The 14870-nt window shown below is 38.2% G+C and overlaps 1 protein-coding gene across 2 annotated transcripts in view; it reads left to right on the top strand.

The window, feature by feature from the left end:
• The window catches only part of ANKHD1 (ankyrin repeat and KH domain containing 1), a gene marked incomplete at both ends in the record, with an annotated part of 101301 nt that overhangs the window by 66028 nt on the left and 20403 nt on the right, over positions 1-14870 (top strand). For both annotated transcript variants that reach the window (XM_079542462.1, XM_079542461.1), the window contains 6 exons: positions 3433-4176; positions 11852-11997; positions 12143-12254; positions 13213-13358; positions 13554-13696; positions 14419-14632. In XM_079542462.1, the coding sequence (XP_079398588.1) occupies positions 3433-4176; positions 11852-11997; positions 12143-12254; positions 13213-13358; positions 13554-13696; positions 14419-14632 (1505 nt within the window). The remainder of the gene's footprint in view (positions 1-3432; positions 4177-11851; positions 11998-12142; positions 12255-13212; positions 13359-13553; positions 13697-14418; positions 14633-14870) is intronic.

Here is a 14870-nt window from a genome sequence, read left to right as displayed (position 1 = left end):
CAGACTGATTAGAGGTCAGTGGTTCTGTGTAGGTTCATTCTGGACAGATAGGACTTTTCTTGTGCTAATTACCTGTGAAAGGACAAATCAATTACTTTCTTGGAAAAGTAAGCCATCCTGTAGACTAGGTGGCAGGACTAGAAGAGTTCCTAGAGAATCTTGAGCACTAGGAAGGAGATACAATATCTGGCTTGTTCACTGGTATCAGCCCTATGGAGAGATGTTGTGTTAGTAGATTATTAGGGAGGGACTGTTTCCTTCCTCTGTTGCATGTGCCCATAACCACTTTGGATCTTCTGTCAGATGAATGATTCTCTTTCCCATAAATTTGATTGCCTGATATCTGGTGGTGGTTGTACAGCTGCATCTGGGCTTTCACTGTATTCATTTTGTACCAAAGGGGTCTTCCAGAAGAAGTCAAAATAATTGATGTGGAAACCAGATGGGCTGCTTAGTATTCCTGGGTTTAGTCTTGCATTAGGTTGGTTTTATAGATTTACATTACACTAATGTACATATATATTTATATATTGTATATATTTTTATATTAGATATTTATATATCTATTTTATATATGTAAGTTGAAGTAATTATGGCCTGGCCTGACTGGATTTTTAATTCCTACCTGTGTTTAAGTATTTCAAAAGCAAGGGTATAAAATAGTGTCTTGTTCAAAAGTATATACTAAAATGGGCACAGTGTTTTTCAGGATGCAAAGAGTACGTAGAAGAGATTTGAGTAAAACCAGGAAATCACTGCCTTTCAATACTTGTTGTATTCTCCAGTGCTTACACTTTCAAAGCTACCAATAGCATCCTCTCCAGCTCTGGCTTGTACAGGCTGTTATGATGACAATATCAAGTTCAGCAAATCTTTTTTCCAATTCCTCACGCTATTCCTTTATTCCCAAGATTATAGATGGCAAGCATTTTCTGGTATAGAAATGGTGATTTGGAACCCATAAGGCAGCCCCATTGACTAATTGGAAGCTGATTAAAGTACATATGTGCACCTTTTTTGGAACTGAAGAGCCTAGATGTCCACTTGCATTGTGTCCATATCTGTGTGCAGTCTGCCCAGCACTATCCTGTAGGCTGTCCTGATTTTTCTAAATTCTGTTTTCAAAAGCTGTCTGAACTGTCAGCGCCTGTTCCAGATCTGCGACATTGTTAGGATAGTTGGCTTCTCGTGAGACCAGCTCTGTGTGTCTTGTTCAACACAGACTGGAAACGCCCAATCTTTATGTAGTACGGCTTTGGCTCTTCGGTTTCTCTTGATTTTTTTTTTTTTTTTTTTTTTTTTTTTATGGTAAGATTTTCCTATGACAACAAGGCTTGTTTTTCTACTCAGGTGGGAATGAGTTGAGTGGGATAGTATTGATACTTCATAATCTGGGGGCTCTTTGAACTGCAGCTTTTCCTTCCTGTGGAGTGAAGGAGGCTGTCCAGAACTCTCAGAAGTCATGGGAATGCTTTGTGTTCTGATGAAGATGGTACATACAGTAATCTTAGGACGACTGTAAGAAGAGCAGTGTGAAGCATTCCATTCTCAGCTGCGTCTTAAGTCACACTTACTAAATTGTTTTTGCTAATTAAGAGAACTTGTGGTAGAACAGCTTAAGTTTCAAAGCACCAACTAACTCCTTCTTTTATTATAATCTAACACAAACGTAGAAGAACATTTTACATAATTTTAGTGAGTTAGATGTTTCTGATGGTGGTCTCAAATTATATTTTATCTTTTTGAATTAAATCTCAGCTTTTAAAACAAAAAGATAACTGTGAAAAGCTACAAGTGCTACAGAGCCAAAGAGCCAAAAGCTTACAATAGTCTTGAGCTGAGTATCCACCAGTTAGTCCACCAAGTCAGTTATTGTTGAACTTTCTTTATTCTCTCCAGAGAGATTCTCTTGGAATTTAGGATTCAGAGACAAAGCAGCAGGAAAGTTTGGAATGTGTGTTTAGCTGGAAGTGCTGATCTTTCAGTACATGGCAGTGACGGAGAGTAACTAGATGGGAGAAAATGTTCAGTGAGGGGATCTGTCTCAGTGTACCTAGTATTTTGGTATTTAGCTTTTGGTATGCTGAGGTTAGATAGAGTGAGGTGTTGCTTTCACTTCAGAGATTCTGTTTGGTGAAAGTATTCAGCATAGAATTGGTTCAACTCTATTTTATTACTTTTTCTTTCTCTTTATAACAAAATCCTCACACTTGTTTGTTTATTCAATTAATTAGAGAAAAAAAGTGCAGTGTATGTGGCTTCTTTTTTCAGAGCAGTGTAAAATGGAATCAGTTGTATATTAAATTTTTGGTGAAAGAAGATCCAGAGAAAAATAAATTGGTGTTTCAGGGAATTTAATTCTTCCAGAGCTTGTAGAACTTAGTTCTTGGATCCAGACTTCCACTTTACTGTATAATTTTTAGGTATCTTCTTTCTTAGGTAGTTCCCTTCGTGCTGAGATGTGTGAGTCTGCTTTGTAAATGTTCAAGATGTTTGCTTTTTAAAGCAGCATGTATTACTGTTTTAGGTATAGATAATGAGTGTTACTGCAGAAAGTTACTTGGTCAAGCTAAGTCTTTCAGATCTGTAATGAAACTATCTTTAGCTGAATGTAAATTAATTAAAATGTAAGCACTGAAGATTTGTTTGCAAGATCTGGCTGCTGCTATGTGAGATTTCCGTGACAGCAGCCTGTGCAGCATGGACGCAGTGCCTTGTGAGCATTGATAGAAGCTGTGCTCTGGCATGGTATGTTGTTGTATTGAAGGTTTTTGAGCCCTAATAGTGAGGAGAATTGCTCCTTTCTTACTGGCTAGAGGGAGGCAGGGAAGGTGCCAATTTTCTGTTGAGCTTGGTATGCCAAAAGGTGTGCCAAAGCTTTAAAATGCATTTGCATATATTTAGTTTGCACTGGCTGTATTTTGTTTTAATGTGAAGGTGGAGCACTACAGCATTTTGGTAAACTAGTCCAAAATACTGCTTTTACTGTAGAGCTAACTTTCTCTCAAAAGTAGAGTGCTTTTGCTTGTAACTGCTGTTGGAAGTTAGCTTCTAGAAAATAGTTTAATTTGCTCTGCACCTCAGAACAACATTGAGAACTTAACAGATTGTTTTTAACTGCCTCGCTCTTGCTGATTTTACTTCCAAGATGGACTGTTGTGTGTCAGATATCATAAAGGTTCCTTATTCCTAAAGATTAAAGCAGCTGTGTTCAAGGGAATGTTAGAATCCATACTAAAAATTCCAGCTATTTGCTTTGCTTTGTCCTTTCTGTTTTAATGTAGAGCATAGGGTTTTACCTTACTATGGTTTGAAGGATGTGCGGTGTTAGTTTTAAACATTTTTAATTTTTTTTTTTTTTTGGTGGGTGAAAGGGGGAGGTTTGGGGTATCTTCAGCATGGCATTTTTTCAAACATTTTTCATGTGCTTAGGTGCATCCAAGCAGAAGTCAAGTTCCCTGCAGGTAGCAGATAAGGACCTACTGCCACCTTTTCACCCATACCAGCCTTTGGAATGCATAGTAGAAGAGACTGAAGGCAAGCTGAATGAACTTGGACAGAGAATTAGTGCTATTGAAAAAGCACAACTTAAGTCATTGGAATTAATTCAAGGTGAACCTTTAAATAAAGATAAGATTGAAGAACTTAAAAAGAACAGAGAAGAACAAGTACAGAAGAAGAAGAAAATATTGAAGGAGCTACAGAAGGTGGAAAGGCAGTTGCAGATGAAAACACAACAGCAGTTTACCAAAGAATATTTGGAGACCAAAGGTCAGACAGACACACCACTTCCCCTACAGCAGCAATGCCCACTTACCGGGGTCTTCCCAGAAGTGGAAGCTGATAAGGGTCTGCCAGAGGATAACTTTTCAGAGTTACCTCAGGTTGACACAATCTTGTCAAAAGATGATGAGCAACAACATTCTCCACCACCTGCTGAACAAATAGAATTTGTCCCTATCCAGCCTTTGCCAACATCGCATTGTAATTTTTCTGGTAATTTAGGTTATAATGGGACAGAGTCTCTTGAACTTCAGAAAGCAATAGGTAATCAGCAGAATGTAGGACAGCAGCAGCAAATTGCTGGGCAGGGACTGTTAGTTCAAGAACCAGACGGATTAATGGTTGCCACTCCAGCACAGACGCTTACCGACACTCTTGATGACCTAATAGCAGGTGGGTTAAGAAATATACCTATGTTTGCATTAACCTGTGTGCTTAGTTTCCCTTTTCTCCTTCCCTCCAAAAATACCTTGAGGTTTTCCAGTTTGGGAGTACTTGCTTATGCATAAAGTTCCTGATTAGTACTATTAATCCTAATAGTGACTTCCAGTTCTAACACAAGACTTTTTAACAAAACAAACAAAAAATCTCTTCTCCTGTACTGGAGACCTCTTATAGCCTCTGGCATTATCTTTTTCCATGCTACTTTAAAAAGCCTAATTGTGATTAGTAGTGCCCACTAGGAAACTTAAAAACGTGATGTTTTTTTTTTGTCTTCTGTAGAATTTTTCGTGCAGGCTTATAACCACAGTAGATATATTCAGTATATTAGCCCATCTCTAAAAAAAATACCTTCACTGGTATTTACAAACGTATTCCTCTTCTTTCTGCTGGAAGTGTTGCTACAATTTAAACGCAATCTGGAATCCATGCACAATCATTTAATTCTGCAGTGGCTTGTGTTTTCAGAATTCATTTTTAACTGTGGTTGTTATGCAGGAATGTTTGCTTATTTCTTATAACGTAGCAAAAAAAAAAGAAAAAAAAAGTGTCCTGTTATCTGGATAAAAAGGAAAAACCAAAGCATTCTTCCACTTGTATGTGATGGTATGAAGAGGAATTGAAGTTCCCACACATTAGGTTGTGAGATTCATTGTGAAATAGAGATACCATTTTTGTTGACTTCATTTCATGTATTTGAATAGGATTTGTGTTTACTGCTGGAGGTGTGCAGGGCATAGCCGGTGTTGTTTGGTCTGTAGTGGGTTGTTTCTTTGTTTTTATTCTTAATTACCGTTTTTTTTTTTTTTTTTTTTTTTACTTTTCACCTTGTGTCTGTCCCTCAGCCCTTATTTTCCTGTCTTGTTTTCCCCTCTTCATAGTTACTGCCCTGTCTCCTGAAGTTTGTTTCAAGGTTTTAGAAATGTGTGGTAAGATTTTTCTGGTAACAAGTCCTGTGAGCTTTTAGAATGGTGATAACTAGAATTGAGATCAGGCGAGTTGAGGCTCACTTTACAGCCTTCCTTGGAAACTCAGTCGATCCAACGGTTGTGATGTAGTTCCCTTCATCTATGTGGTTTTAGTTCAAATACATCTTTTTGTTTTTAGAGTATCTGGTTTAGTTCCTTGCTGTTCTAGGATTTTCTTGGGAGTAGTGAGGCTGCTTAAAAAAAAAAAAAAAAAAAAAAAAGGCAATTGGATCATTCTGAAATAATATTTATCAGGATTTGGAACTGCAGTGTGGAAGGAAGATTTCAAACAAATAATCAGCAACGACTCAATCTATGAAGTAGTTACTGTTTCGAAGAGTTGAAGGTATCTAGCAGAAGACCATGCACTATATACCTATTAGAGTTTAGCAGCTGTATGTTATGTACTAAATAGCCAGTGTACCCAAAATGAAAAATTGCTGTAATCAACTCTTCCAATTTTGTTTTAGGCTGGTAATGGACTTGTCGAGGATTTTGCCAGTCCACTCTTTGAAAAAATTCACGTTGTCTTTTCATTCACCGATAACATAAGAAAAGAGATAAACTTCAACTGTATGCTATTTGTAGAGGGGGGGAAATCTCAGGCAGAAAGAAATGTTTTCTATTCAAACATTTTTTCATTAAGAAAAAACATCTTGACTGTAAGACCTTTCAGAGGAAACATGCTGCTTCCTTTTGGTTTTCTGATTTGCTTGCTGTTTTTGCAGGATAAACCTAATCTTGTTTCAGAACTAGGTGCAAATAGCACACACTCCTAAAATTATTCAAAATTGTTATTTTTTCATTTTATTTTTTTATAGAAATGCAATTCAAGGAAACATTAGCTGTCCCAATTCCAGGTGCATTTGCAAAAATTACTGCTATTGCTTTACTTTGTTCCAAAATTCAGAAATTTGTTTCATTAAAAAAACAAACAAACAAAAAAACAAGAACAAAAAAAACCAAAAAACCAAAGAAACAAAAAATCCTGCAAAAACATTGAGAGAGATTTTTAGATAATTCTGTTCAATTTAAATCCTGGGTGTAGGTTAAATCATCATCTCCCTAAACTTAAATTTATGCCTATTTAAAAACAAACTGTAAATCTAACATATCTTCTAAGTTCTTTGTTTGCAAGAGACCTGATCTTTTCCCACAAATTTATCTTAGTGATTAACTTGGTAAGGAAATAATGAGCAGTAAAAAACACAAAGCCTGACTTTTTTAAAACCAAACTATAGACACTGGTTAAAATTATTGTGAAAGGGGCTCAGTGTTTGGTGCACGGGAAGGCTCCTCTTTTCTCTCTGACTCAGAATTTGGTTTGCCTGTGAAATATCTCCCTTGGTTGCAGTATTGCTGGTGGATCTACTGGGGCTGTGCAGCCTGGAGAAGAGAACGCTGTGAGGTGACCCTGTGAATTCATTATCTAAAAGGGAGGTGCAGGAAGGATGGGGACTGAGACTTTAGCAGGGTCTGTGGTGATAAAACAAGGGGAAATGGCTTCAAGCTCAGAGAGGGGAGATTAGGTTAGATATAAGGAAAAAGTCCTTTACAGTGATGGTGGTGAGGCACTGGCACAGGTTGCCCCATGATGTATGTCGCGGATACCTCGTCCATGGCTGGTTCAGGCCCTGGGCAACCTGATGAAGCTGTGGATGTCCCTGTGCATTGCAGGGGAGTTGGACTATTCAGCCTTCAGAGGTTCCTTCCAACTCTAAGGATTCTATGATCTACATTAATGGTGGTGAGTGACCCTTGATTTAGAAGAGATAATAATTTTATTCCTATTGAGTATCCGCTTTGTATTAAGTCTGCTTTAGAGGAACAGAGATGTTATATCAGCTTTTACCCAATGCACTGAAGTAACTGTGATTGTTACTCTTACCAGTGGCAATGGAAAAAAAGCAGTTTTTTCCAAGCCTCAGGTCAGACTGGTTCTAGGGGATGCCTTACATTTCTACTAAATCTTTATTTTGCCACATAGCTTTCTTGTGATGGCATACACAAACAGAGTATCTTGTCTCCTGCATCATGTCAGCTAATTGAATAACTGGTAGGAGATGAGGTGGTACAAAGTGTTGAAAATCTCAGTGGCAGTCAGAATCACTGGTAGGTAACCTGAGTCCCTTCTTTCACAAAGCTGCTCAGCCTGCGCCTGAGCTGTGCGGCAGTAACTGAATTACCTTAAAATGAAGCAACTCTTTTTTGCTATAATGGAATTTATTTAGATGTCATAAAGGAAAACTTTACAATGAATGCCTAATTCGGTCCTTGAAGGTGTGACATGCAGTCAAAATTTAAATCTGATTTACAAAAAAAAATAAATTGACACGGTACAGTTTAGGGTGGGAAAGCAATAAACTTGGATCACATCTTCCAGTACAAGAGCACAATTTTCACTTCAATTTTCATTATTCAGTACAAGTTTGCGTTCTTGTGCATCTCACCTTGCATTATTGCAGCTTCATTGCTGTTCATATTGCACGTTTACCTCAGTAAATTTTAGATTGCTGTTTATGTATTGGTACTTTCCTTTTTTTTTTCTTTTTTTTTTTTTTTAAGGACATTCAAGGTGAGGTACTTTCTTTCACGTTGCTAGGTTTTGTGTTTAGTTAAAATGTTTTTATCCTGTTTTGCTCTGCTGATTTTTGCCAGGGGTTAGCATTTTTGTGTGCTTCTGGCTGCTTCTCCTCAGGGTGTTGGGGTTCAGAAATTCCAGATGTTATAAGACACTTAAATTGTATCTGGATCTGAAATTCTGGTTGTGGTTGGTTATATAGAACTGGAATATTTTAAGGGAGCTGTTTTAAAGGTGTGATCTGTGTGTTACTTTTTTTAGGATTGCTGTCTGGAGTATAACTAGTTACTAGGGTTAGCTGGAGTAAAAGAGACTCTTAGAATATGACATGGTTACCCCTATGCAAAAGCCTGTGTACAGTAACATGTTATTTAAAAGCTCCTAGGGAAGACTGAAAGCAGAAAGACTGTTCTCTCATGAAAACACATTGTTTTCTTTGTCCTGAAAACCAGAGTCTGAGGAAAGCAGGACTGAAATACAAATCCAGTGTTCATGAATATGCATAATAGTTCTACAAATTCTGGGTACACTGCAGCTCTGGTTGCATCCAGAAGCTGTTTGCTTAAGGTTCTGTCAGTGTCTAAGGAGTTTTACTGAGATAGAATACTAAGTTCTGTTTGTTTTACTTCTGCTTCTTCTGATAATTTTTTCATAACTTTGGGAAATAACCATCTGTGTCTTTGGAGATTTCTTAGGCTTCACCATGATGCAAAGAAAGTCTCTTTGGAAAACTGCAAACCCATCTTAAAATATGAGGAGAATGGATTTTGCCATTTGTCACTTAAAGTTTAGACCTGGTATAACATAAACTTTTTAAAAGTGTCTACAGAAAAATCCACAACATACGTCACAAAATGGTTTATCAAGATGTGAGTTACACATTGCGAAAAGTGATTTTAACTTATTTTTTTAATCAGTGCCTCTTACCTTGTTAATTGGCATCTTTTCTTGTGGAAAGAAGAAATATCTGTTCTGTTGGAAATAAACAGCATTTTGAAAAGCTTTTGTCTTAAAGATGAAAGCAGCACATTTTTTCTGGTCCACTAAAAACCCTGCAGTGTCACTTGGAGTCACTGAAAGTGATCTTGTTGTTGGTCACTTGTTTTGTATTCTCCCAACGGGCTTTCCATAAGCACTGCCATCCATTCGTACCTCGAGCTCCTGTGCTGTGCACTGTGTGGCTGTCGGGACAGTGATGCTGGTTTCTGAGACCAGAGTAACTGCTGTTACCTGGGCCAGGCATGGTGTTGCTGCTACTCGGGAAGACCATGCTTTAGCTATTGGTTGTAAATAGAACTTGCTAAAAGTTAGCCATTGGCATGTTCTCTGCAGTTTCCCTCTTGCCTTTCAGGCAGACCCTGCCCGGCTGATTATGTGAAGCCTGATGGGCCTGGTGCCAGCCAGGGCAAGGGACAGGTATTGCTTCATCTCTGGCAAAAGACTGCATTCACAAATAGAATGACATCCTCTGCTGGGATGAATGGGTTTTGGAAGGTTGGTAACTGCTGTGTGGTGATTGAAGGGGGTGTTCTTGAGGGACAGGCTCTGGAATGGGCATCTTCCCAGACTCAGTTAACTCTCATTTCACACAGAGGTTTGCAAAGATAACTTGCAATGAAGTTTCCAGCATAATACTTCCAGTTTAAAATCTGTATATCCTGTAATCCTGCTTGTTCATTGAACTAAATCATCTGCATGAAACGGGAGGCAGAAGTGCTCAGCTGTGTCTGACTGCAGAACACAGACCCCACTGACGCTTCCATTAAGATATCCTCAAGCTTGTCAGACATTCTAAGGAAGTGCAAATTAACCTAGGGAAAAATAAATCCTGCAGTTTTGTGGATACAGTAGTTAAGAGGAGAGGGTTAACTACTGGCTGCTGTAGGACTCTTCTGAGATTGTATTTTTAAAAAGGTGATATATAGAGACAGTTTGTGTTTCTCTTGCCTTTGGTCTGTTTCTCACATTTGCTCTTACTGTTGCTATGTAAAGTGAAGTGCTTAAAGCACACACCTATATCAAGCACGTGGTGAGAATTGAAAGTATGCAAGAAATACTTTGACACTTTCAGTTATGGCCATGAAAAGTAGAGAACTCTTTGAATCTGTCAGCAGCAGTGAATGGATTCCATTAAGGAATCTTCAGGCGGCACCAGCATGGTCTCTGCACACACCTGCTCTGTATTATTAGCCATGCACATCCGAAGCTACAGGACTTGAAAGCATTGATTTAATGTCTTTCTTGACTTAAAGTGAAATTAGTCGTTTATGGGTGATACGGTGTTTTGTATTTTGGAAGGAATAGTCTTCAGAAATCTGAGTAATATCTGAATGCACATCAGTGTGTTGAGGGGGGAGGGGGAAAATAATGATATTACATGAATTTTTTTCTCATCTGCTGCTTCAAGTGGTAATCCATACTAAGCAGATGAAGTGTGGAAACTTTGAAACCTAAAACACAAACCTGATTTCTTCATGAAGGCTGTAGGGTGAAGCAAGTCACTTTGGCATTCAGATAAGAATACTCTGTTGTTGAAATGTGCTGGCCCAATGCTAATGCTTGTTTACAACTGTAGACCAAGGAGAGCACTTTAGTGACTTCTAAAAAATACAGTGGGAAATTGTCACCTTTTGAGGTCTGTATGTCCCAGCCCCTGTTCATTCATTCACCCATCCATGTGCTATTGCTCTCTCCCCAGCTAAACTGACCCACCTAAAACTTGCTCCTATCTGTATTTCCTTTGTCACATACAGTCAAATATGAGTAGGCTTCATTAGTGGTGTTAGTCATGTTGAAGATTTCTCCGAGATCTTTCCATCTGCAATGTTTATGTATGAATAATTGCCAGTGTGTGTGTTGTTAATAGCATTGTGAAGGCTGAACTATTTAATCACAGCCACACTGAAAGGTTTGTAGCCAATACATAGATTTGAGTTAACCCTTCATCTCCCCTTGTCACTTGAAGTATTTGGACGAAAGCAAAAGACTGTGCTAATTATTTCTTACCTAAAGTTAATGTTCTCCATTGGTTGTTTGCTTCAGGAATACTGCAATGCATTACATGCTTAGGAATAATTAAAACTAATAAAATATTCAATCTAAAGAGACTGCACAGGGTAGAAACTGGCATTCCAGCAGTAAAAGTTACTTGTTAAATACAGCTGTTTTGCAGGACTTTTTGTAAAGTGCATCAGTAGTTGTTGTTTTAGACTTCCTGGCAAGTGACCCCAGCTGAGATGAGAGCCTTTGGTTTGAGTTCTCCTCAGATGCTTTCGCTGGTTTAACAAGGGCAGACTAAGGCCTTATCCCCGTGCATACGTATTGCAGGGGTCATCTCTGCTTGATCTGTTAAGGCTTTTCAGCTCTTACCTTTAAAATAAATAATGTAAAAACTCTTTCTCAACTTCTTAATTATTTTTTAAATTTAAGTATTAAGTTTCACTACCAAAATACTCTTGTCCCTGAGCTGAGATGTACCTTCAGAATGAAATCTTTCAAAGGCTGTGACCAATCAGAAATAAATCCTGGGGAGCACATGGTTTTCAGCTTTCTTTTCCTTCCCCCCTTCCCTCCCCTCCATCTCTCTCTTCTGCCTTTCTTTAGTTGTTGTAACTCACAGGTGTAAGTGGCTGTCAACTCTTCTTGCTTTAAAAACTTTTTCTGAAAACCTTCAAGGGAAAAACTTCTGAATTCCAGATTGATACTTCATTTTTGAATGTTAGGTTTGTATTTTATTGATAAATTATCCATCTGCTTAGATTTAGTGTATGATTCATCTTTAGTGGTGAAGATAGAATTTTAAAAGGATAACTAAATTTCATAATTTATAATGTTTCTAATGTGACTAATAAAATTATTTGTTTAAGTTAACACAGTTTGGAGATAATACTTATATTATTTTACTGCTGAAAAACTTCTTTAAGCAAGATACCGACATGTTTGTTGTTAGGAATACTTAATTTGTTTTCCTCCACTTCTGTTTTGGCTTCGGAGTGTTGCAGTTTTACAGGACTAAATCTTTCTCATATAAAATGTAGAACTTCTAAGAGTGGGCTAATAATGCATTGTTGCTTTTCAGCTGTGAATAGCAGAGTGCCCAGCGGCTCCACCAGCTCCTTGCACACTACGGAATCCCCTACGCCTGAGCCCTGCTCACAGGCATCGAGCAATGTGGTGTCACAGTCAGTGCTCCCTATGTATCCTTCAGTTGACATCGATGCACATGTGAGTAATTTCAGTTAGTTTTGACTAGATTTTCTTTCTGATAAGTTCTGAAAGGAAAAATAATAATCTAGTAGCATTAAAAATACTAAAGCTCTCTTAAAGTATCTTTAACTTTTGAATATTTTCTTCTTTTTCCACCATGCAGACTGAAAGCAATCATGACACCGCTCTGACCCTTGCATGTGCAGGAGGTCACGAAGAACTTGTTTCTGTACTAATTGCACGTGGTGCCAGTATTGAACACAGAGATAAGAAGGGTAAGCTGAAATAGTAAAAGTTTGCTTTAGAACTACAACTACACGATGTTTCAAATAGAGATTTGGGAGCTTTTGCTTCTGAAAGTGTACAAAGCTTGCAAAGATGTAGAGTTCTAGTACGTATGTGGAAATGTATACGCCACATAGTGATACTGTACGGCTTTCGATCCATATTTTGAAATGAAGTTATCTATCTGAACGGCATATAAGGCAAATTTTTGAAATACAAAGCACTTCTATTGTTACAGTTAACCCAGCACAAAATACTTAGCATCCTGGGTAGAGTTGCTAATCTGCTCAGCGATGTGATTTAGTGGTGGGCTGTTAGAATGATGTGGTCTGGTTGTGATTGGGCTTGATGATCCTGAAGGTCTTTTCCAACCTCTGCAATTCTGTGATTCTATGATTCTACGATTGGAGTAAATATCAAATCTCAACTGACAAGGCTAACGTGGAGTAGGAGTCAGGCTGTGTATCGTGTCATTCCCATTAGTCAAATTCTGCAAAATCATATCCGTTGGAGCTGAGAGAACAGAATCATCGTGCTTCTCTCCCCAGAGGTCACGCTAGCCACTGGCAGTAAGCAATGTGCGCAGGAATGCGTATTATCTTCTTGGAACTTCAGTAGGAATTAAATAGAAAACAGTGACTTGTCTAAAGACTTGAATTGGTCAGAGTTTAATCCATATTGGTCAGTGCAGTACTGTTCAGGTTGTTGTTTTTTTTTTTTTTGTCGATGAACCTTTAAATGTAGCTGGCAAGAGTCATGCCTTACATGTCTCCAAGTGTCAGGGTCAGTAGGGGGCTAGAAGAGTGCCTGATAGTGTTTGGGCGTTACTCAGAAAATACTCAATCCAGGAGAGACATAGCTGAGCAATAAAAATCACTGTAAATTACATATTTCTGCTTAAAATTTTGAGGTATCCAGTTTATTTTTAACATGATCGTTTTTTACTAGGTTTTACGCCTTTGATTCTTGCTGCAACTGCTGGACATGTTGGTGTAGTGGAAATTCTTTTAGACAAAGGTGGGGATATAGAAGCACAATCTGAGCGCACAAAGGATACTCCGCTTTCACTGGCATGCTCTGGTGGACGCCAAGAGGTACAGACATATTTGTCCTTGAGGGATTTGATTTTTTTGCTCGTTTTTTTTTTAATGTACAAGTTAGTTTTTTATTTTGATGGCATAGTAAATCTTTTTTTTTCTAAAAGCTTTTTTTTAAATTGAATAAGTGTAGATAGTTTTAGTCTCCTCCCAAGAGGAGAGGGCATTTATTTTCTACGTTGGCCCTTTCAGGTTGTTGATTTGCTGTTGGCCCGGGGAGCAAACAAAGAGCATAGGAATGTGTCTGACTATACACCATTAAGCCTCGCTGCATCTGGTGGATATGTCAATATCATCAAGATTCTTCTCAATGCTGGAGCAGAAATTAATTCAAGGTAACATACCTCATATGAACCGCGTGTGGGACGGATGCTCTGTTGTTGTCTTTTCTGAGTCATATATTGGAATCTGTAGTTCTTTCAGAGCTCCTTTCAGCCTTTCTACAGTATTGATGTTATTATTTATGTTAACGTTACCTTGATTAATGCTTTTAATTTACCTTTAACTACCACAGACAAACTTCATCTCCCTTATATCTAAGTTCTAAGCGATGCTGTAGTCTGCAAACCTGTTCCTTCTCTCTCCGTTTTTTACCCTTCTGTGATCTGGAAGTCAAATGCAGTTTTCAGTAGAACCAAGCAAATATATTTTAGCTACTTCTCTCAAACCTCCTCTTTATTAGTTGTAGGAAAAGTAATGTTCTTTCAGTCACTAGAAAAACTTTAACTGTATCTGCATATTAGAAGCATGTGTTCCTGAATCAGATGCAGCCTTGATTATATGTAGTTCCATACTTGCGTGTTCTTCAGCCATTTGAGCATCTAAAAGCTGAAACACATTTTACTTGTTCATAGATTTTAGTTATCTGTTGCATGTGGTTACTCTGCTGCTTTCTGATAAGCAATTCAAAATTGCTGGTACTGCAGGAGAGTGGATGTGTTTGTATATATTAATGTTCATTTTTGGCTTCCCGTGAAACATTTTCCTCTTAGATACACCTGCATTTCTCAGAGCATTCACCAGTTCTGGGAACTGCAGTTTGTTTCTTTCTCACTAGGACTGGGAGTAAGCTAGGTATTTCTCCTCTGATGTTGGCTGCTATGAATGGCCACGTACCTGCCGTGAAGCTGTTGCTCGATATGGGTTCTGATATTAACGCCCAGATTGAGACCAATCGGAACACAGCCCTCACCTTGGCCTGCTTCCAAGGCCGAGCAGAGGTGGTCAGTCTGCTGTTGGACAGGAAGGCCAATGTCGAGCACAGGGCAAAAGTGAGTATTTGAACTGCTTTTCCATATAATTTACTTTAACAAGCGCGTTTCTCTCAGTAGTTATTTCTTCAAATTATCCTATTCCTACTCTATATCCTACTCTTCTAGCATTCATCCTTCTCTTTTTCAGTGGTTCAAAGGCAAATCAGTAGTGAAGGGAGGTGGATGTTTAACAGTATGTTTTTCTTTTCTTGAAAGGTATTCAAACACACTGTGTGCTGATGAAAAATTAAATTGT

This window comes from Tetrao urogallus (genome assembly GCF_951394365.1).
Source record: "Tetrao urogallus genome assembly, chromosome: 14".
In the NCBI taxonomy this organism is placed as follows: Eukaryota; Metazoa; Chordata; class Aves; order Galliformes; family Phasianidae; genus Tetrao; species Tetrao urogallus.
The sequence above is the reverse complement of the archived record's forward strand: the minus strand, read 5'-3'. Positions and strand labels throughout refer to the sequence as shown.